Source organism: Danio aesculapii, chromosome 20 (assembly GCF_903798145.1).
Source record: "Danio aesculapii chromosome 20, fDanAes4.1, whole genome shotgun sequence".
Taxonomy (NCBI): domain Eukaryota; kingdom Metazoa; phylum Chordata; class Actinopteri; order Cypriniformes; family Danionidae; genus Danio; species Danio aesculapii.
In genome coordinates this window covers 35,575,207-35,596,864 of record NC_079454.1, presented here as the reverse complement: position 1 = coordinate 35,596,864, position 21,658 = coordinate 35,575,207, and the positions used below count along the sequence as shown (strand labels likewise).

Genomic DNA, 21,658 nt, shown 5'->3' with positions numbered 1-21,658 from the left:
AACAACAACAAGCCATCTTTACCCCACTGGCAGTGCGAATGGGTTTGGCTTTCAACTTTGGCACCAATGCTCTGCGATAGTGCGGTGGTACTGCAGCAATGATATCCACCAGCCGTGGCTGTGCAGAGAGGCCATATTTGGCTGAGGTCTTAGTCTTGACCCTGTAAAGACATGATTTTATCTGTCAATGTCTTTAAATAAACACTTACAATTGTGCTTTTGAAACATAAGCTGCGTCCCAAGTTGCATACTAGTAGTATAGAAGTAGTAAAACTTGTATACTCTTCACTCAAACGTATATACTTTTCCTTCACACAAAAAAGTACATACTTTTTTGACATAGTACAAGTATGCATATTAGGACGCAGCAATAGAATTAGTACATCATTAAAAATGCACTAACTTGTTAAGGTTAATGTCTTTTCCTTCTTCGTGGGCCTCAACCAACTGCTTGATGACATCTGCTATTGTCATCATCATCAGTTCTGCACGACTCAAGTCACCTGATGTATAGAAACAAACAAGTCATAACGGAAAAACGCCAACCTCTGTGCTGTTCAGTCTCAGCAAAAAGCATCAATTGAGGTAAAGTTAGTTTTATATACATACATTCAAACTTTATCCTTAATATTATAATTTCAGAAAAGTATTCTTTGCAAATTCTAAATAGAGAAATAATACTATATACAATTACAATCATTATAAAGTAAATTAAATAGCGCTAATGTTGTTTTGAAGTCATACTTGCATGCGATTTAAGACCAAATATTCAAAGTAGCGTGTTAAACAATATAGGGACCGTGTTACTGTTATAAAATTAAGAAATGTACAAACAAAAAAACAACTTTATCTCAATAAAGCCTCAAGATACCTATCACAATAATTAAGAATTAAAGTATAGAACTGCTTACTTTGAATGGACTGACAGCTAGCCCTGTCAGAATAATCAATACATTGACTTATCACACAACACTTGGATATGTCAACAGCAATTTTTGGTGATGCAATATATTTCACCCGTACATAAAAAACAATTCTAGCAATGTTTTAGCTGATTGCACAACCTCTCTATCTCTATTGGAGGTGTCAGTGTTAGTATGGCTAAAAAAACACTATAGTATTTGCTAGGGATGCTCCGATCAGGATTTCTGCGGCCGATACTAAAGCCCAATTCCTTGTCATGGTGATCAGCCAATACCAAGTACAGATTCTGAGGCTGCAAGCTTTATATAACTTTGCCACTGCATAAGCCTCTATTTTTCCTCTATGTGTGAGATCTTGCCTTACCTAAGAGAATAAATTAAGGATGTTGCATACATGTAAAGGTCAGAAGCAGCTTTACAAAAAAAGAATAGATAAAACAGATAGGAAAAAAGGGTAAGAAAAGTTACTGACAATATAATTTGGAAACACTGCTCACATGTTGTAGCGCTGTGGATAAATAACCCGGGTTGTAAATTGGTAAACACTTGCGATCGGTTCATGAGATCGGCCAGATCAGCGAGTACAGATCGAATCGTGAAATGTAATTATCTGCCGATACTGATCTCGGAGCAACCCTAGAATTAGCTATAAATAACTGTAGTACATTTTCATGTTGGTGCCTGATGACTGAAAATAGATCTGTTACTTTTCTAGTTCTTTTTAGCTTGGACTTTTTGTCAACATCTTTTATTAATATTTATTTGTTTAGGATATATACATTTTCACAATCTGATTCCAATGCCTAATTATTATATTTTAAAAATGATAAATAAATAAATTAAATATTCTGTTGCCGCAAGAGCATAATGACTAGTGCGTTGACATATGGTGCAGTAACAGGTCAGGGCATCCCGAGTTCAAATCCCGGCTCGAGAACATTTCCCTACCCTGCTCCCTCTCTCGCTCTCTCCAACTTTGCCTCCTGTCTAAATACTAAATACCCCACATACTTTCAAAATAAACATCTGACAGACATTTGGTTTGCTTATTTAGAGTAAAAAGCAAGCATTATTATACTTATGATGATAACTAACTAGAATTTTACTACAGATAAACCAAAAGAATCATGGTTGCTCAGGTTTGGTCATCTAATGGCAACCACAAATCAATAAAGGCTTTGCTTTACAATAACCACATGGCTGCTTACTACAGTTTTACTATAATAAAATAACAGTTAGGTTTTGGTAAGTGGTTAATTTCGCATTTATATCTCCTCAACAAAACATATCCGTAAGAAAGGTACATTTAGTAAGCAAATATCAAATCGTGCATACACTTCAACTTTTTGTACAACTGTCATTTGAACAATGACGAACATTTACAAAACTACGAGTTTTTATTGTAACTAAAACGTTACATTCCCTTAAATATTGAATCAAACACCAAACTGTTAGTATATGATGGAAGATTAGTTATTACAACATGCTTTCAGCAGCTAACAGAATACGTCCTGCTAAAAAATGAGCAGATAATACTTACTCTTCTTTTTTGGCTTTCCCATCTTAGACACCGTCTACAAACACTCCAGCTCTCGTACCAGATAAAGACTAGAACGCGCAGTTATTTAGTTATGAACTCACGCACAATATTGTCAACATCTGTTAACATGCTCCACTCTTCCGTAAAACGAAAACGGGTGTCGTAAAGCAATACTGTACAGTTGTCGTAAAGTTGTCAGGCACTTTACCACATATCTGACATACTTGAGGACCTCTAGTGTTGGTGTGGAGCATAGGTGTGGAGACATTTTTGCTTAAAAGGCTGTAATTTGAATCCCACACAAACTGGATTAAATTAATAATAATAATAATAATAATAATAATAATAATAGTAGTAGTATTGATAAAAAAAAAATAATAATAAAAATAAAATAATCAGGGCAGCAAGGTGGTGCAGTGGGTCTCACAATCGTTTCACAGCAAGAAGGTCGCTGGTTCGAGCCTCGGCTGTGTCAGTTGGCATTTCTGTGTGGAGTTTGCATGTTCTCCCCGTGTTTGCGTGGGTTTCTTCTGGGTGCATCGGTTTCCCCCACAGTCCAAAGACATGCGGTACAGGTGAATTGGGTAAGGTAAATTGTCTGTATGTGTGTGAATGAGAGTGTATGGATTTTTCCCAGTGATGGGTTGCAGCTGGAAAGGCATCCACTGCGTAAAACATATGCTGGATTAGTTGGCGGTTCATTCTGCTGTGGCGACCCCAGACTAATAAAGGGACTAAGTCGAAAAGAAAATGAATGAATGAATGAATAAAATAATTGTATTAACCAAATAATACATATAAAATTAAATAATTAAAAACAATAAAATGTATATTTATTTTTAAAAATACATATTTAAATTATGGAATATTTCATTAACTGTAAAAGTACAAACATTTTATTGGGATATATATATATATATATATATATATATATATATATATATATATATATATATATATATATATATATATATATATATATATATATATATATATATATATATATATATATATATATATATATATATATATACACACACACACACACATATAAACACATTAGTTTAAAGAAACAACCAAATAAAATAATCAAATATAATGAATAAAGTATTTATTTGAAAAATGAGAAATTATATGTGAATAAATTCAAGACTCAAAATTTGTTAAAAATAAAAATATATAAAAATTTGACTAAAACAAACAAACACAAATTAGATGAACTAAACTAGATGAAATTTAAATGACTGGAAAGTAACAGGCTGTTGTAATACAATCATAATAATTGCTGTGCAGTCTTTTGAAGCTATATTTACACGATTCATAACTGAACACCTTAGTAACTTGCTATATTTAGGACTATTTGTTTCTACAGTAGACCTAGTGCAAAACTAAACTGAAAGTTTGATCATTTATAGAACACAGCTGTTTGGTGCAACCGCAAATTGTAAAATGCAAGCAAAAGACTATTAATAATAATAAAAAATAAATAATAAGAAGAATACATATTATTGTTAAATCTATCTATCTATCTATCTATCTATCTATCTATCTATCTATCTATCTATCTATCTATCTATCTATCTATCTATCTATCTATCTATCTGTGAGTCATATATAATGTAATATAATATAATGTAATAAGATAATATCTTAAGGAAGATTATATTATAGTATGTTATATTACATTACATTATGTTATGTTAAATTATCAGCGCTGAAATAATGCCATGATAAAGGAAGCAAGCTGCAGTTGAAGCATGAATTAGTAAATGAATCCTCTGTTGAGTAACTCTCCCCAGTGAGTCACTCACGTAGTATAAAAAATGGCTTGTGTACATTATTGGGTGTGTCCGTCTGAAACGAGGAGGGCACCGCAGAAAAATAAGCAAGTAATGTAGTCCCTCCTTCAGCTCAGCTCATCCCAGCCCAACCTAGCCTGCAGGTCTACACATTAAACCCGATGCAGTGCTGAGTTTCAATAGACGGTGGCAATAAAACTATGACTAGGATTGTCTAACATATACAGTGGGCAATACGTTTAGGGAGGGTCTGTTTTTTTCTTCCGTCCCAGGATAAACATTTGTGCTCTTCCGCGGCTTCACTTCAACCCTTGCATCGGTAAAAAGAAATACATAAATACAGCATATACATTCATCATGCATCAGCTTATAAGGAAATTCGTCTTCACCGAGTCGCATTGTTTGGAGGAGGAGGAGGACAACACGAAAAGTTTCGCGGAGTTGTTTGAGAAGTTGGATGTGAATAAAGATGGAAAAGTGGATGTTTCCGAGCTCAAGACGGGCCTGGCTGCTATGGGCTTCTCTATGGGCAAAGGAGAAGCGCAGGTATTTCCAGTTCACTGCATTTCTGCTGTTGTCGACGCGCTTTTGTTTTACATCTGGGTTCTGTAAAAACCGCAGTAACCAATAAACCACGCTGTCGGGCTCTCGTATTGCTCGCATGCAAGGGGAATTTACTGTTGTACTAAGGAAAATCCACCATTTTGTTTGATGTAAAAACGCAGAGATGATAATAAATGCCTCCAAGCTGAACCATTAAAAATACTATAAGCAGTAGCTCAAAGAAATGATGGTAAATGATGCATTGAGTGCCAGCTCACACCCTCCTCCTCCTCATCTATTGTACTATTCAATATAGTCGTAATACACATATTCAGAACCAGAATCGGTTTTATTGCCAAGTGCTTTTATTGCAAGTATTCAGGTGCTCTACTAGCAAGTTTGGGCCCTATCAAAAAAAGTTCAGCTAAGGGCCCCTGCTAGTATGCTAAAAACGGATCATTGGGGCCCCCAAATTGCACAGGGCCCTTAGAATTGTCCTAACTTACCCCCCACTTGGTGATTGAGGGAAAAGTTAATTTTATATTCGCATATTTTGGCTTTCTCCTTAAAACAATTTCAAAAAAGTATTATTTGCAAATTATAAATAAAGCAATCATATTAACAACCAATGACTGTCAAAGCACTGTTCACTGTCAATTAAATAGTGCTGATGTGCTTTTTCAGACTCAATGTTCAAAGTAGCATGGTTAACGATATAGGGAGCTTTAAAATGAATGAATGTGCAAAAAATGAAACAAACTTTAGCTCAATCAATTGGTGACTCTCCTGCACATATTAAAAGTCACCAAACTTTGAATACCGAAAATGACATGATTTGCCTCAACCTGTCTTTAAAATGGCTGTTAAAATAGAGTTTTCCCATTTGGTTTCAGGAAGTGCACTCAAAGCAGAAGGGTGGGTATAGACACTCCTGTAGCTGCTCGTGTAAACCCACATTCCTTTATCCACTGACATTCACTAAAACAGCTGATAACTCCACCTTGCTTAAGCAAATGAGACTCAAAGTTCAAACACAGAGTGTGCCAGCAAACTCATCAGCTCACAGATAATTTATAATAGCTGAGTTGTTTTGAGTGATCTTTTGTTGCTTCTTTGTTTTACATGGCCTACTGTATGCTTTTCAGTATACTGTGAGTTGTGTTTTGGATTGGGCTGTTGAATGCTTGATTCTGATTGGCTGATGAACATTCTAAGGTGTGCGATTATTGTCAGATCAACACACAGGTCTAGCTGAAGTAGTTCCAGACAGTCAAGTCATGAACTGCATTATAGTCCCATATCACGATTATGCTGAATGAGTTTAGTTATTTCACAGCCTACTACTGTCTAAAATCAAATCAATACAAAACTGAAGGCTCAGAAAATCTGAGAAATGTCTGGAAATACATCACCTTATTTTTCGATTCAACAGCCCATCGTCAATTATTTCTGTACCTTCTGATACTGATAAATGACAACAACGGATGACTGTTTTTAAAGGCCAAATTTAAGTCCGAAAAAAGTTAAGGAATGAATATGAAAGACTTTTTGCAAGTCAACATTTTTCTAAACAGCTGTTCATTCAATACTGATTGTGTTAAAGTATCATCACAGACATCATTGGGAAACAGAAAAATCAATTATGGAAACTAAACTGTGGAGATAATTCTGGTTCAGATAGGTCAGGCCTGGTTAGTTCAGTTCAGATCAGTGATAGAGAGAAATTCCTCATGTTGAAACATGTTTAATTCAGCAGTTTTACATATGGTGAGAATTGGGGCTGCACAATATTGGAAAAATCTGACAATAACATTATAATATTTAGCTTTGCCATGATATGTATTGCGATTTAAATAGCTCTATTTGGAAAGATTTCCCTAATTTAGATGGGCTGGTATGATCAAGTCTTTTTTATGTGGTGCATCTGCATAAATTATAATAAATTACAAGCATATAGAAATAAATAAACATTGCTTTATGTTTTTTGGGGAGTCTAACAGTATTCGAGTACGGAAATTTAACAATTAAATGTAAAATAACATGGCTGGGGTAGCACGATAACTTTACAGCAAGAAGGTCGCTGGTTTGAGCCCTGGCTGGGTCAGTTGGCATTTCTTTTTTTTTTAATAATCATTTTTTTAGTTGTTTTTCACCTTTATTATTATAATAGGACAGTAGAGATTTCAGACAGAAAAGCATTGGGAGCAGAGAGAGAGGGGAAGGATAGGCAAAGGACCTCAGCCGAGAATCGAACTCGGGTCACCGTGAGCACATCGGTGCTATATGTCGGCGCACAACAATACCACTAGGCTATTAGCGCTGACATCAGTTGGCATTTCTGTGTTGAGTTTGCATGTTCTCCCTGTGTTCGCGTGGGTTTCCCCCTACAGTTCAAAGACATTCGCTATAGGTGAATTGAAGCTAAATTGTCCGTAGTGTATGTGTGTGAATGCAAGAGTGTGTGGGTGTTTCCTAGTAATGGGTTCCGGCTGGAAGGGCATCCGCTGCGTAAAACGTATGCTGGAAAAGTTTGCGATGATTCCCTGATTAATAAAGGGACTAAGCCAAAAAGAAAATGAATGAATACATGGTCTGTATAAATCATTTAAAAAATAATATTTAATCATATTAATAGCATAGAAATGCTGGGTTATTTAAACCCAAATTGGGTCAAATATGGACTAACCCAAACATTGTGAATTAAAATTGTTCTTATTAATTTAATTTTAAAAATAACCCAGCAATTGGGTTAGTCCCTATTACATCCAGATTTGGTTGAAATAACCCGGCATTTTTTAGTGTAATATCTTTATCTTTTGATATTAAATAAATAATCTAATCTAATCCTGCGATGTGACTATAGCAGATACACATATTGCGATAGCGATATATTGTTCACTCCTAGTGAGAATGTAGTGTTTAGAGATCGAGTCAGTGTTAGGTTGATAAATTATGGGATCTTTATCAGAACATCACAATGTGCAGAAATATACAGTTATAAAAGGTTGAAGGACTTGTTGGAAATGTGTGTATATTTATATATATTTTTTTATGCAAACAAAAATTATAACATTGTTATTTTAAATATGGAAGAATTGTCATCAGTATTTTACAAAATAAAACAAATGTTTTATTCAAAGTATAATTCAAATAGCCAGAAATATTTTCAAGTGGCCTATTAATGTTCTCCATAGCTGTAAATATATTTATACAGGTTTTCTTGTACTCAGCAAGGCACATTTTCCAGAAACCTCATGTTCCTGTGTTCTGTTTTTTTTATTTTTTGTGCAGAAAATTGTTACCTCAGGGGATACCGATAAGGATGAAGGGCTGGACTTTGAGGAGTTTTCAAAGTATCTGAAAGAACATGAGAAAAAACTCAGGCTGACCTTTAAGAGTCTGGATAAAAATGAGGATGGTAAGATTGAAGTACAGTGTGTGTTTTGCTCTCCTCCTTTTAAATAATAATATGATAATTTATTCCATAATTCCCAATATGCACTAAAGAATTATAGAAACAACACTGACTTTCTGTAATGTTGAACATTATGAAAAACATAATACACGGTAAAAGATTTTGACTGAATTTAAACTATAGGGTTTGTTCTCACTTTTAGTTTGGTTCTGTTGGTTTGTTTGGTTGCAAACTAAAAAGGAAATTGGCACATTTAGCCTTTAGCTTAGCGTTCACACTCTCATTTTTCCAAGAACAACAGTATTTATGGTACAGTTGAAGTCCAAATTATTAGCCCTACTGTCATATTTTCCAAATGATGATTAACAAAACAAGAACTTTTTCACAGTATTTCCAATAATATTTTTCCTTCTCGAGAAAGTCTTATTTGTTTTATTTCGGCTACAATAAAAGAAGTTTTAAATTTTTTAAAAACCATTTTACAGTCAAAATTATTAGCCCCCTCAAGCAATATTTGATTTTGACTGTTTACAGAGCAAACTATTATGTTTAGAAATGTGTTAAGAAAATCTTCTTTCTGTTAAACAGAAATTGGGGAAAAAATATACAGGGGGGGCTATTAATTCAGGGAGGCTAATAATTCTGCCTTCAACTGTATGTTTTTCAACATGTGATGGTATTTTTATCAGTTGAGAACTCTTAAGATGTATAAAATGTGTAAATGATCTGATAAACAACGATCTGCTGCTCAATTGAGACACATTTATGATATGGTATTGAACTGCAACATCACAACTAATGACGGTTTGTTTAGATGTTGTGTTTTAGATGTTGTGCAAACCTGCCAAATGTGAACACACCCTATAGAGGCCAATTGAAACAGTTGTTATTGCACTTTCTGCTTTTGTTAATCACTAAATTAACTTTAATTAATTCTGTACACAGGTCGCGTCGATGCCAAAGAGATTCAACAGTCACTAAAAGACCTTGGGATTAACTTGTCAGATAAAGACGCTGAGAAGATCCTCCACAGGTACTCATATAGTAAGCCCACTGACACCAATGTTAAATGACAATCGAGATGAAAGGCCTAATCACACCATAATCAGAAGTCATCCAATACTTAATTTTAACAAAACAGTTTAGAACTCTCTCTTTAATGAATAAATATTACACAATATTATAGAAATGTTTCTTGCTTTATTGTAGTGATTGTGATCAATATTTATGTACTTGCCAAACATTTGTGTCAGTCATTAGTTAAATACACTGTATGCTTGAGTTTTTTGCGAGTCTTTAACTTAGGTCCTTTAATTTTTAGAGAACACGATACCAATATTTTAATTTCAGATAAGTGGAATAACCATAATTTTCAGTCACAGCTAAATAAAAGTTGTTATTCTGACCTATTTAATATAAAAGTGCTTTAACTGGCATTATTCTTAATTGAAATTTGGACAAAAATGGATAGAATAAAATAATAGTAACATTTGACTTGTTTACCCATACTTAGTACTCATATCCATACCATACCCTTACAGGTGTGTGCGTGTCTGTATGTGTGTATATACACGATTAATTGACAAAATTATTATCCCTCCTGTGATATTTAAAACTTTTTTTCAAGTATTTCAAATAAGTTGTGTTTAACGGAGAGATTTCTGATTCATCTATTTAGTTTTCGTTATAGTTTCAATAACTAATTCTAAATAACCAAGTTCTTTGTCATGATGACATTTTACTAGTTATTTTTGCAAGAAACTAATATTCATCTTAAAGGATTAACTAAGTTAATTAGGTCAACCAGACAAGTTAGATTATTAGGAAGGTCATTGCACAATAGTGTTTTGTTCTATAGCCAATTGAAAAATCTAATCTTAAGGGAGCTAATAATATTGACCTTTTAACATTTACTTTATTTTTATTTCTGCCAAATAAACATTTTTTATTCCAGAAGTAAAATATAATAGGAAATACTTTGAAAAATGTCCTTGCTCTGTTAAACCTGTGAACCTGAAGTTGCTGAGACTTTTATTTCAGTATGTAGATGTACTTTAAACTAAAACTGAATATTGATTAGAAGGTGGGGCTTCATTCTCTCATAGCAAACTAACAGTAAGGGGGCGTGATTAAGGTTACAGATATACAGTTGCTTTGGAAGCCATCAAGTTTTGACATCAACAGAAGGACCCTCACTCCCATCGACTTTGATTGAAAATGACCAAAACAAACTTTTTATGTCCCCAGTGGATTAATTTACACGGATTAATTATAAACTTTACGAATAACAATGTGAGCCAGCAAAATATACATTGTGAATTTAGATTTCATGTGTACTTTAAAGTTTTAGAGTAGGCCTAATAATTATGTCTTCAGCTGTGTACAGTAAATGGGGTAAAGAGAGAAATATCATTAACCTTTTCTGCAGATTCACAGATTAAGCTCTAGTATAGATTGATCACATAGGAAATTGTTCTGATTTGACCTTTGACCCTTTATCCTCCAGCATTGATGTGGATGGAACCATGACTCTGGACTGGAATGAATGGAGGGAGCATTTCCTCTTTAACCCCGCAGATGATCTTCAGCAGATCATACGCTACTGGAAACACTCAACTGTAGGTTCCACACCAGACATATTACAAATAACATACATCCACGACCAATCAAATCTGAATTATATATCGGTTATGAACACTGCTAAAATTATGGTCACGTCATTGGTCAATGAGACCGCCATTCAGTTGTCTAGTCACATTGTTGGCTAGCGCATGGATAGGTAGTCCAGTAATCAGCTTGGCCAGCCATTTATATCCTGCTGTCAGTGGGCAGGATTGGGGAATGACTAGAACAAGGCTGCGAGAAGGAAGGATAAGGAGTCTCTTAACTGATTAAGTGTCAAATGTTAACACGAACACTGTTCAAAGTGCAAGACAACTAGAAAGTTCACCCCCAAAAGAAAATTCTGTCATCATCTAATAACATTTTGCACTTGTCCCAAATAAAATTAGATTTTCTTTCTTCCATTAAACACAAAAGTAGATATTTTGAAAAATGTTGGAGCCATTAACTTTCATAGTTTTTTTTCTTCACCCCAAAATAGTTTGAATTGCTCCTATTTTCCAACAGTATTAATAATACTTTGTTTTGTATTTAACAGAAGAAAGAAACTCTCAATTAAAACACTTTAAGGAAAGTTAATGCTGAGTAAATTTGAATGTTTTGGTGAACTACCCCTTTAACACACTTTAGCTATACAAATAAGGTCATATAGCATATATTTACACAGTTTTTAAAATAAAGCTAATTATAAACACTATGGTTAAGTGTATGAAGTAAGTATAAGGTTGGGAATGAAATAAAATTTTGCGCTCATTTGATTTAAATTCCTTTTGGCTTGACTGAAGAAACGGGGCCAAAAACCACTCACCGATTTTGTGATTTTTGAGCTGTCAGGTTCAGTCGTCACAGCCAATTGCAGCGAGGCTAATTTAAGACTGTCCTGTACAGGGATTAGCCCTGGATGTGTTCGTCATCTGACTCCTGCACTGATGGAAGTGTGCTGAGGTTGGGCAGAGATGATGGAGTGAATTGTTACAGTATCATTGCGACGAGAGTAGGGGAAGCAATAGGTCTTAGTTGCGGTTGTCAGCATCTATTGGTGGAATCATACGAGCTGGCAGCAGTGGGTCAGCATGGCTTTACTGCAGGAGCACAGGGGAGAGTGGTTCATCATTGATTTTGAGGACGAAGAGGCTGTGTATGTGATGGATATAGACATGGTAGGTCAACTCATCTGTATTATTTCATTGAGGCCAATGCAGCTTTGGCCCATTGAGCTGTAGCCTCTAATGGTATGAAGATAAAAGTATATTTAAAAAAAATGTCTGATTGTAGAAATTCTCTTTGGTGTCGTTGAGGTATATTGCATTTCTAAAAAGCCTTATTAAATTATAAATGGCATAATTAACAAAGTATAAAGGTTACAGGATATAAATGATACTGAGAGTATTTAAAGGGACAGTTCACACGAAAATATAAATGTAAAGTGGTTCCAAACCTTTACCAGTTTCTTTTTTCTGTTAAACACAAAAGAAGATATTTTGAAGAAAGTTGGAAACCGGTAGCCATTGAAGGAAAAACGAACAATATGGAAGTCAATGGTTAGCCGTTTACAACATTTTAAAAAATATATCTTCTTTTGTGTTCAACTCGAACAAGTTGACAAGTAAAGAGTAAGTAAATGATAGCAGAATGAAATATTTTAGATCACTTATCCCTTAGTTTTTCAACAATTGTAAAATTGAAAAAAGATTTGGTTTACATTTACGTACTTTCATGATGTTCCAAAATTGTCAAACACAAATGAGGATAATTTGAACATTGTTTTGTGCTCCACTGATCTCCATTACATGGACAAAACACAATATGAAAGTCAATGGGAACTCACGCTTTTAACAATAATCTATGCATAAAATAGTATATTTTATGTCTTCTGCAGAGAAAAGAAAGTCTTAAAGGTTTGCAAACAATGTCATTACTATCCCATTAGTAATAAATTAGGATTGCTTGTTTTAGTCTCTGATGCAGTACAGATAGTGTATGTTACATAAGATAATGCCAATGATCACATTAGATTACACTTGGATTAGGAGCAAGGTTGCAATTGAGTACAAACTGGAATAAAGTTTTATATTAAAATATGTATATACAGCAGTAAACAAGTGCATCAAAAATGTTTTGCAAAATCGTCTTAAGACAAGAATGTGTATTATTTACTAGATTTAGGACAACTTTTATAATTGCTTATATTATGTTCCATACGCAAAACAAAATATTATAACAGTGTACTTTTTTACACTTTTTGATGTGGTATTTCATGAAATGGGTTTAACTGTACATTGTCCCTGATAAATAATCATCTACAGAAAGTCAGTTGGACCAGCCCCACATGGAAAGAACCTAGATGAGGATATATGCGCATATATGGAGCATATATGCAATGTATATTTGCACATAAATGATAATATATACAATGCATGTATATGCCACATATAGGCAAGGTGGTGCATTGAGGTGCATATACAGGCCACATGAGATGCATATATTTATATCCACTTATACAGTAAGTCCCATATGTACATGCAAGATGTGTCCTATATAGCTCATATCTTACTTTGGCAACTATCATACATGATGCCTAGCTCATATTTTCTATTATCAAGGCAATAACTAAGAACTAACAAAAAAAAAATGCAAAAACAGTATGTATGTGCGAACACTTGAAATTGGTATCACATGTAATTGGCATGTTATGGAGTTTAACTATGGCAAATAAGTGAGAGCCCACATGGAAATAACCTATATAAACATGTATGTTTTAATATAGGTTTTGATATAGGTTTTTAATATATGTAACCTATAAAATTGGCTGTTTTCCTCTATGTACATATATGTACTGTACATATCTGGTGTTTGCCTTTTATCGTCTTATTTGCATAATTACAGTAAGAAAACATTATCAGGATACTGTTTTATTATTTTAATCCAAAACTGAAACGAATATTTTTTGTACCAGAGTCCAAACATGAGCCTCATAATCTGACATTTCTGTAGTTGGCTGTGAACTCACTTCACCTGTGTTGTGTTAGGTGTTGGACATAGGTGACAGTCTGACCATTCCAGATGAGTTCACAGAGGAGGAGAAGACCACTGGCATGTGGTGGAAGCAGCTTACTGCTGGGGGCGTGGCAGGGGCGGTCTCTCGAACAGGCACCGCCCCCCTGGACAGAATGAAAGTCTTCATGCAGGTACAATGTTTTCTAGAGCCCAAAATCACAAATATTTTTACACAATGTTTATTTCTATAAAAATGTACACACAAATGAAACAACATACTTTTATTTGGGAAATTAATTTGTGTGATAAAATGTATGTATAAAAAGGAAATTGATTTAATAATTTTATAATAAACTAAAACAGGAATTTGTTTGATAAAATGATATAATATATTGAATGTCAGTTACTTCAAATATTTTTGAATGCCGTTACGAGTGAGTAAATCTATACTTACAGGTTCATTCCTCAAAAACCAACAAAATCAGTCTGGTGAACGGGTTCAAGCAGATGATTAAAGAAGGGGGCGTGGCCTCTCTGTGGAGGGGTAACGGAGTCAACGTTATAAAAATCGCCCCAGAAACTGCAATCAAGTTCATGGCTTATGAGCAGGTGAGACAAACAGTTTATACCTGAAAATGGAAAACGTTTTATGCATTGACACTAATGCGTTAATGGGCATTTGGTCTGCAGAGACATTCAGAAGCATGACACTAATGTTTTGAAGGCCTGAAAGCCAAACTTCAGGTTTTAAAGCTTGTGGAGGGAAGGACAGGTTTTCTGTAAGTTTCACCAAGTCAAATGTAAAACTTTTTAAGACCTTTTTATTTGACTATTATAAATGATATTTCAGATTTAGAAAGGGATAAACACTAAGGATTTTTATAATGTCCCAGTTAAAGCATTAAACAACATTATAAACAAATGTTATTGTACAGAAGATATATATTTAAACCATATTGGTAAATAGTTCATGAATAAACTTTTTATTTTTATTTTATTAAGTTTAATTGAGATGGATTGTTGGTGACTGGATGTGTGTTTGCCCGATTGCAAACTTGACATGGAAAATGACCTGTTAAAACTATTTAAGACATAAAACACAATATTTTAGTGAATTAAAGACTTTTTATGGTCTAAAATTTTGTTTTTGAAATTGAAGACTTTTTAAGGGTGCTTTCACACTAGCACTTTTGGTCTGCACCCGCACCCATTCGTTTGACGTCAGAGTATGTAACGTTTAGCTTGTGTTAATGTGTCTTCTGAACTCGGGTGCGCACACGTGAACTGTACCCGAATCCGTCTGAAAGAGGATTAAAACTTTTGGTTCCCCCTACAGTTTCTGTTTAAATTACAAAAAATACAACTGAGTAAAAATGGTCCCTATTCATGCAGGTGTCTAGAGGCATCTGAAATTGCCAAATACTAGCCTGGCCTGCATTTTTGATCAGACTGATGCTCTGTGTACATTTCTGTATTTATTTATATAGTCCAATGTGACCATGTGATGCTGAGAAACCAGCGTTACCAAGAAACCCACAAACACTGAAAACCACTTCCTCTTTTGCATTTTCCCTCACCACAATCTTAATCTCTGAGCTGCTATTTTCCTTCAACTGGTCATATTGTGTGTAAAACATCCTTCACTTTGTGTTCGCATTATGCAATTATTTCATTGGATATCAACATAGCTGTGAGTCCGACTGCTCATGTGATATTGCTTAAGTGTCTTACACAAGCAGCGTGTCAGAGAGAGCTATTTTAACAGCAGTCATTCAGAAAAAGCCTGGATTTGTAATCCGGTGTGGAGGACAGAGGATAATTGCAATGGAGACGATTGCATTTCCTTTACCCAATGAAAAGAGGACAGATTGTTGTAAACCCATCTGTAAGCTTTCGCACATTAAATCAGTCTTGCATAATGTGTTTTTTTGTGTGTTTTGGGACAGTATAAGAAGCTACTGAGCAAAGACGGAGGAAAAGTCCAGTCACACGAGAGGTTCATGGCTGGTTCTCTGGCCGGAGCTACTGCTCAGACAGCCATCTACCCCATGGAGGTGAGAAATGAGACTCACAGATGTGAATTATTCATGGTAGAAAGAGTGGAAAACATTACAGTATATGAATTTAAAATATTGAACAATATCAAGTCCAATATTGAACAACAACATTAAGGCCCAATCCCAATTCTATTTTTGTACCCCTACCCCTTCTCCTTGGCCCTTGAAACAGAGTGTGAAAGAGAAGGGCTTCAAAATCTATCCCTAAGAAATGGGACAGCACTACAACACCTGCACACGTCATTATATGCGATCTCATGAGATTAACGATGGCGACTGCTGTAGTTATTCCAGTTGTGTTATTTTATGGTATTTATCTTCAGGAAATCACTGAAGGCAATGATATCATGTTATCATAATGATATAATGTGCCAATAAGCTCATAACTGTACTGTGCATTTACACCATGGCCATATTCATCTATGTAAACACACCAAAACAACATAAACATTATAGCAGACACTGTAAAACAGTCATTTCCAGCCACCAGACTTTTCTGACAGGGTATTCGAGTGTCATCGAGTGTCAGACTGTTGTGGGAATGTTATAGGAATTATAGATCGTGAAATTTAGCGCGTTTTTATTTTTATTTTTTTTAAGCATGAGGGTAAAACTCAAACACGGTTATGAATATATCAAAACATGCTTGTTTGTTGTAAAAATTCATAGTAATGACAAATACTAATTTGTGCATCTCCTGACATCCGGGTGTAGCTATGCTGCCGCTGTTGATGGTGTAATCTGGGAAATTTTCTTACCCCTTAGTTTTGAGTGTGGCCCTTAAAAATCTGTTTTGAGGGCTATCTAGCCCTTCCTCTCAGCTCTTCAAGCTAAAGAGAATTGGGACACCCCTACCCGTTAACGTAAGGGGTAGGCTAAAGGGTAGAATTGGGATTGGGCCTAAATGAGCTTGAACTCCCAGTGACAATAATGTTATTGTTTGGCTTTTCATAGTATTTTTTTTTTAGGCTGGTCTGTAATTCTTATATTTCACACACTTTATCAATTTTTGTCTATTGACCTTATTCTTCACATACTTCTTCACATACTTGACCTTATTCTTCACATACTTCACTACTTAAACAATCGCAAAAACGAGCGCACTTACACATTGCAGAATAGATTTCAATCACAATACATATTTTTAAAAGGTTTTCTCAAAAAGAGTTTTTAATCTCCTGCACTGAGCCATAAATCTCAACACATACACCAAAGTTCACAGATTTATTGATATTTGTATTCTGAATTATGTCTTTACTTTGTTCATGTATAATTTGTGAAAGGTTTTTTTATTTTGATCAGGCAGTTTTTTATGAATTATGAAGGAATAAAACTGATTTCCAAAAACACCTGTGTAAAATTTGACTGATATGTCAAAAATGAATTTTGTATCTGACTTTATTCGGTGTTCAGATTTCCTTTTGTGAAAGAAATTAATGCAAATTAGTACATATTTAACGAAATAATGCATTCATTTAATTTAATTTTAGAAAACTTAAATACAAAAGGTATTTAATTTCTAATGTAATCCTAATCATTTTACCCTATTCATCTGCAGTGTCTAAAGTGTTTTATATTGTAGGTAATGAAGACCAGGCTTACTCTGAGGAAGACTGGTCAGTATTCAGGGATGTTTGACTGTGCCAAAAAGATCCTGAGGAAGGAAGGATTGAAGGCCTTTTATAAAGGCTATGTGCCCAATATTCTGGGAATTATTCCTTATGCTGGAATAGATTTAGCGGTGTATGAGGTGAGTAAAAGCTGTGGAACACCTTAAAATATTTCAAGATTTTATTGGTAGACTACACACCCAGTTTTTGAATATTTCAGCTTAATTTTTTCAGACCTGTTCACACCTCTGGAGAATTTTCAAGTTTTTCAGGTTCATGATTTGCTTAAAAAATGTGGCAGATGCATGCCTGTACAGTTGAAGTCAAATTTATTAGCCCTCCTGTAAAATTGTAAAATCATTTTTAAATATTTCCAAAGTGCAGATTAACAAGAGATTTTTAAACTCAAATAGATTTAATAACTATTTTATAATAACTCATTTTGTTTGTCTTTACTATGATGACTACATAATATTTTACAAGTCATTTACAAGTTTTTATTCAGCTAAAAGTGCAATTTAAAGGCTTAACTAGGTTAAATAGGTTAACTAGGCAAACTTGGTTATTTAGGCAAGTCATTGGGCAACAGTGGTTTGTTCTGTAACCAATCGAGGAAAAAAAACATTTCAGATTTAACTTCACTTCGGTTTTTGATTTTGCTTTATTTGAAATATAGAAGATTTTCTATTAGTAGTAATAAACGGGTAACTCGTTTGCTTTCAGATGAAAAAAGCCTGCCTTGTGTGACAGATCTGTCTTTGCTGCTCTCATTTTATACGGCAACATGAGTGTTTATAGCAAAGCATGAAGATGTATAATCTGACTCTCTCCACAGACGCTGAAGAACACCTGGTTGTCTCACTATGCTAAAGACACTGCTAACCCAGGAGTCCTGGTTCTCCTCGGCTGTGGAACCATTTCCAGCACATGTGGACAGTTGGCCAGTTACCCTCTTGCTCTGATCCGCACACGCATGCAGGCCATGGGTAAACACAACACTCTACTGTTTTTAGAAGACCATTCTGCTCATTCAGCCTGCGTTTATTTAATTCTTTATTACCAATAGGTACAATTATTACAGATATTTTATAACAATTTAATCATTTCTTATGTAATGTATTTTAAAATAGTTTTTTACATCTTCGGAATCATTATTCTGAAACATATTCCATCTTTTATTATTATTATTATTATTATTTACAAAATAGTATACATTAGAAAAAGCTGCAAATAAATTAGCAAACCGTTTAACCTATTAAATGAATAGCTATTATAAAGAAATAGAATCAACGTATCAAATCCTATTAACCTTTTTTTCACTGTTTAATTTAAACATTTTGATTAAAGAGCAGCGAATAAATCTCTCATTTAGATTTTTCATTTGATTATATTAAATAACAGGTGTCACTTTAAAAATGCTCAGATCTATAATGAAAGCATTTGATCGCTTTCCTAACTTTTTATGCTCGTTTAAGACAAAATTAGTTGTGTTTAAAAGAAAACACACCAAATTCGACATCTTTAGATATTATTATTATTATTAATTATGTTTATATCTCTGTTCAAACATGCACCCGAAACCCAGACTTGCGCTCTGCTTCAAATCGCGTGTACAGAAACAGCGTCTATTGATCACTATGGAGCGCGTCAGCTGACAGTCACGCACTGCTACATGAACTGACTGTTTTGAGGATTGTATAGGAGAGGCAACGGCACCTGTAATGGAAAGGAAGGGAATCCCTCCATTTTTATATTTATTTCAAAGTGTTTTCATGCCTAAATAAAAAAACGAAAGCACACATTCACTTTTAAGAGCTGGGGGCACCACCTGGTGGTTCGGCGGTATGGGTTGCGTATAGGGAGGATCAGCTCTTTAATGTTTATAGCCACCCTTCATTGAAAGATTGAAAATATGGGAGAAATGCGGGAAAATACCTTTACGGGATGATAGCGGGATAGAATTGTAAAATACAGGAGAATCCCGGGAAAAATGGGAGGGTTGACAGGTATGCATGCATGCATATATATTTGAGAAAATGTTTATTTATATTTAGATAAAAAATATATATATGTATATGATACAAAATTATACATACATTTAAAAATCTATATAACAAAACTAGAGTAATGCTGTTGAAAATTCAGTTTAAATTACAAGAATAAATGACATATTCAATTCAATAATAAAACAATTATTTTAAATTTGAATAACATTATGTTGGGTGGCGCAGTGGGTAGCATGATCGCCTCACAGAAAGAAGGTCGCTGGTTTGAGCCTCGGCTGGGTCAGTTGGCGTTTCTGTGTGGAGTTTGCATGTTCTCCCCGCGTTCACGTGGGTTTCCTCTGGGTGCTCCGGTTTCCCCCACAAGTCCAAAAACATGCGGTACAGGTGAATTGGGTAGGCTAAATTGTCCGTAGTGTATATGAATGAATAACATTATGTTATGTAAAATCTGCTTCTCTTTAATTTTAAATTACAAATTCACTGTGATCAGTCATTTTTGTGAATGTGATTTCCTGACGTTTTTCTTTTATTCCTCTCAGCGTCAATGGAAGGATCAGAGCAGGTGTCTATGTCTAAATTAGTGAAGAAGATCATGCAGAAGGAGGGCTTTTTTGGGCTCTACCGTGGGATCCTGCCCAACTTCATGAAAGTGATCCCCGCTGTCAGCATTAGTTATGTGGTGTATGAGTATATGAGGTCTGGGTTAGGGATCTCTAAATGATGAATGTTTTGCCTGTTTTTACACGCACAGATTTCAGCCACCTCTTTGAAAACACCCTCCATGATGGGACAAAATGTGTTGTTCTCTTACCAAAGTAAAAAAAAAGAAACCACGACGGTGTCTTGCATTGAGATCAGGGCCCAACCTAATTCATGTTTACACTGATGTATAACTGCACCTTTATATGTAATTAATACATTTATGACATGTTTTACAATTTGTATGATTTCGTCTTGTGACCATATTGTGGTCATGTAATATATCTGAGCAAACTGTTAAGCCATTGTGTGAGCCAGTGCACTATATAAATGTATATATTAATGAATATAAATGTTTAGGTGAATTAGGATGGGCCAGTCAAGTCTTTACCCTATGCAGTCTGTTTTGTGAAAAAGGATACATATCCACATGAAAAAAAAAATTGATAAACAGAATCAATGCAAATCGGGGAGCCACACAATGACAAGAGCTTAGTGTGCCTTATATCATTAGTTCAGTCTTTGTGAGGGTCTTCACTTGGAAAGATTATTATTATTATCGAACTTGTGTTGCCTTTTGATCCCCATTGTTTTGTTATTTTAGAAACTCCTGTTTACATTAAAGGTCGTATTTTAATAGTTTGTTGTGATGTTTCATTACAATTTATTACAATAAGTGAATCAATTTGGCATTAAAGCAAAAGAGGCAGTAATGGCATTGGTATTGTCACACACGATTTTATGACTCTATTTCAAATAAATTTTGTAAATAAAACTTGCATGAATGAATCCTAAACATTTGTTTCCTTACTTTTTGAGTTTCGTTATTCTGTTGAACACAAAAGAGGATATTTTAATGAAAGCAGGAAACCTGTTACCATTAACTTGCATAGAATTAAGTTTTTTTTCCTACTATAGAAGTCAATGGTTACAGGTTTTTTTTCAAAACATCTAAAGTGTTCAACAGAATAAAGAAGCTCAAATGTTTGGAACCACTCGGGGGTTGGTAAATAACTAAATTAAAAATTTCGGGTGAACTATCCCTTTAAGAAAGGAGCTGCTAGAGAAAACGCTTCTTCACTGGAATTAATGCCATTTTTAAAATATATGAACAATAATTTTTTTCTACAATAACATTTTACTGTTTTTCGATCGGACGAATGCAGCAGGTTTGAAAAATAATTACTTACAACAAACAAACAAAAACTTTACGAACAACACACTAATAAAAGACCGTCGTAAGATTACGATCACGTGCCGTTTTCTTTTACGTTTTTAGAATTACACATGAATGGATTTGATTTATGCACGAAATATTTATGTTTTTAAATACAAACAGAGTAAAGTAGGCCAACATTGTTGTACAGGACAAAACAGACGAATGCGTTATTGTTATCGCTTTTGAATATGACAACTAAAATTTCGTCTTAATTTACTCACCCTCACA

General features: G+C 34.4%; 2 protein-coding genes across 2 annotated transcripts in view; one reads left to right on the top strand and one right to left on the bottom strand.

The window, feature by feature from the left end:
• elp3 (elongator acetyltransferase complex subunit 3) overlaps positions 1-2,613 on the bottom strand; it is a 31,241-nt gene extending 28,628 nt beyond the window's left edge. Inside the window, exons 1-3 of the mRNA XM_056480928.1 lie at positions 2,464-2,613; positions 404-503; positions 23-161 (exon numbers count right to left, since the gene is read on the bottom strand). Coding sequence (XP_056336903.1) covers positions 23-161; positions 404-503; positions 2,464-2,485 — 261 coding nt within the window. The 5' untranslated portion in view covers positions 2,486-2,613. The remainder of the gene's footprint in view (positions 1-22; positions 162-403; positions 504-2,463) is intronic.
• Positions 2,614-4,392: 1,779 nt separating this feature from the next.
• slc25a24 (solute carrier family 25 member 24) lies at positions 4,393-20,848 on the top strand. The gene is made up of 10 exons (XM_056480929.1): positions 4,393-4,808; positions 8,097-8,223; positions 9,166-9,253; positions 10,727-10,838; positions 13,872-14,030; positions 14,296-14,448; positions 15,786-15,893; positions 17,479-17,646; positions 18,342-18,492; positions 20,052-20,848. The coding sequence occupies exons 1-10, from the start codon at positions 4,620-4,622 to the stop codon at positions 20,231-20,233; spliced, it is 1,437 nt and encodes a 478-aa protein (XP_056336904.1). The 5' UTR covers positions 4,393-4,619; the 3' UTR covers positions 20,234-20,848.
• Positions 20,849-21,658: the final 810 nt, after the last annotated feature.

Coding starts and splice junctions, on each gene's coding strand:
- slc25a24 (XM_056480929.1), top strand. CDS start 4,620: ATGCATCAGCTTATAAGGAAATTCGTCTTCACCGAGTCGCATTGTTTG. Junction 10,839..13,871: donor GCTACTGGAAACACTCAACT/GTAGGTTCCACA, acceptor GTGTTGTGTTAG/GTGTTGGACATAGGTGACAG. Junction 18,493..20,051: donor CACACGCATGCAGGCCATGG/GTAAACACAACA, acceptor TATTCCTCTCAG/CGTCAATGGAAGGATCAGAG.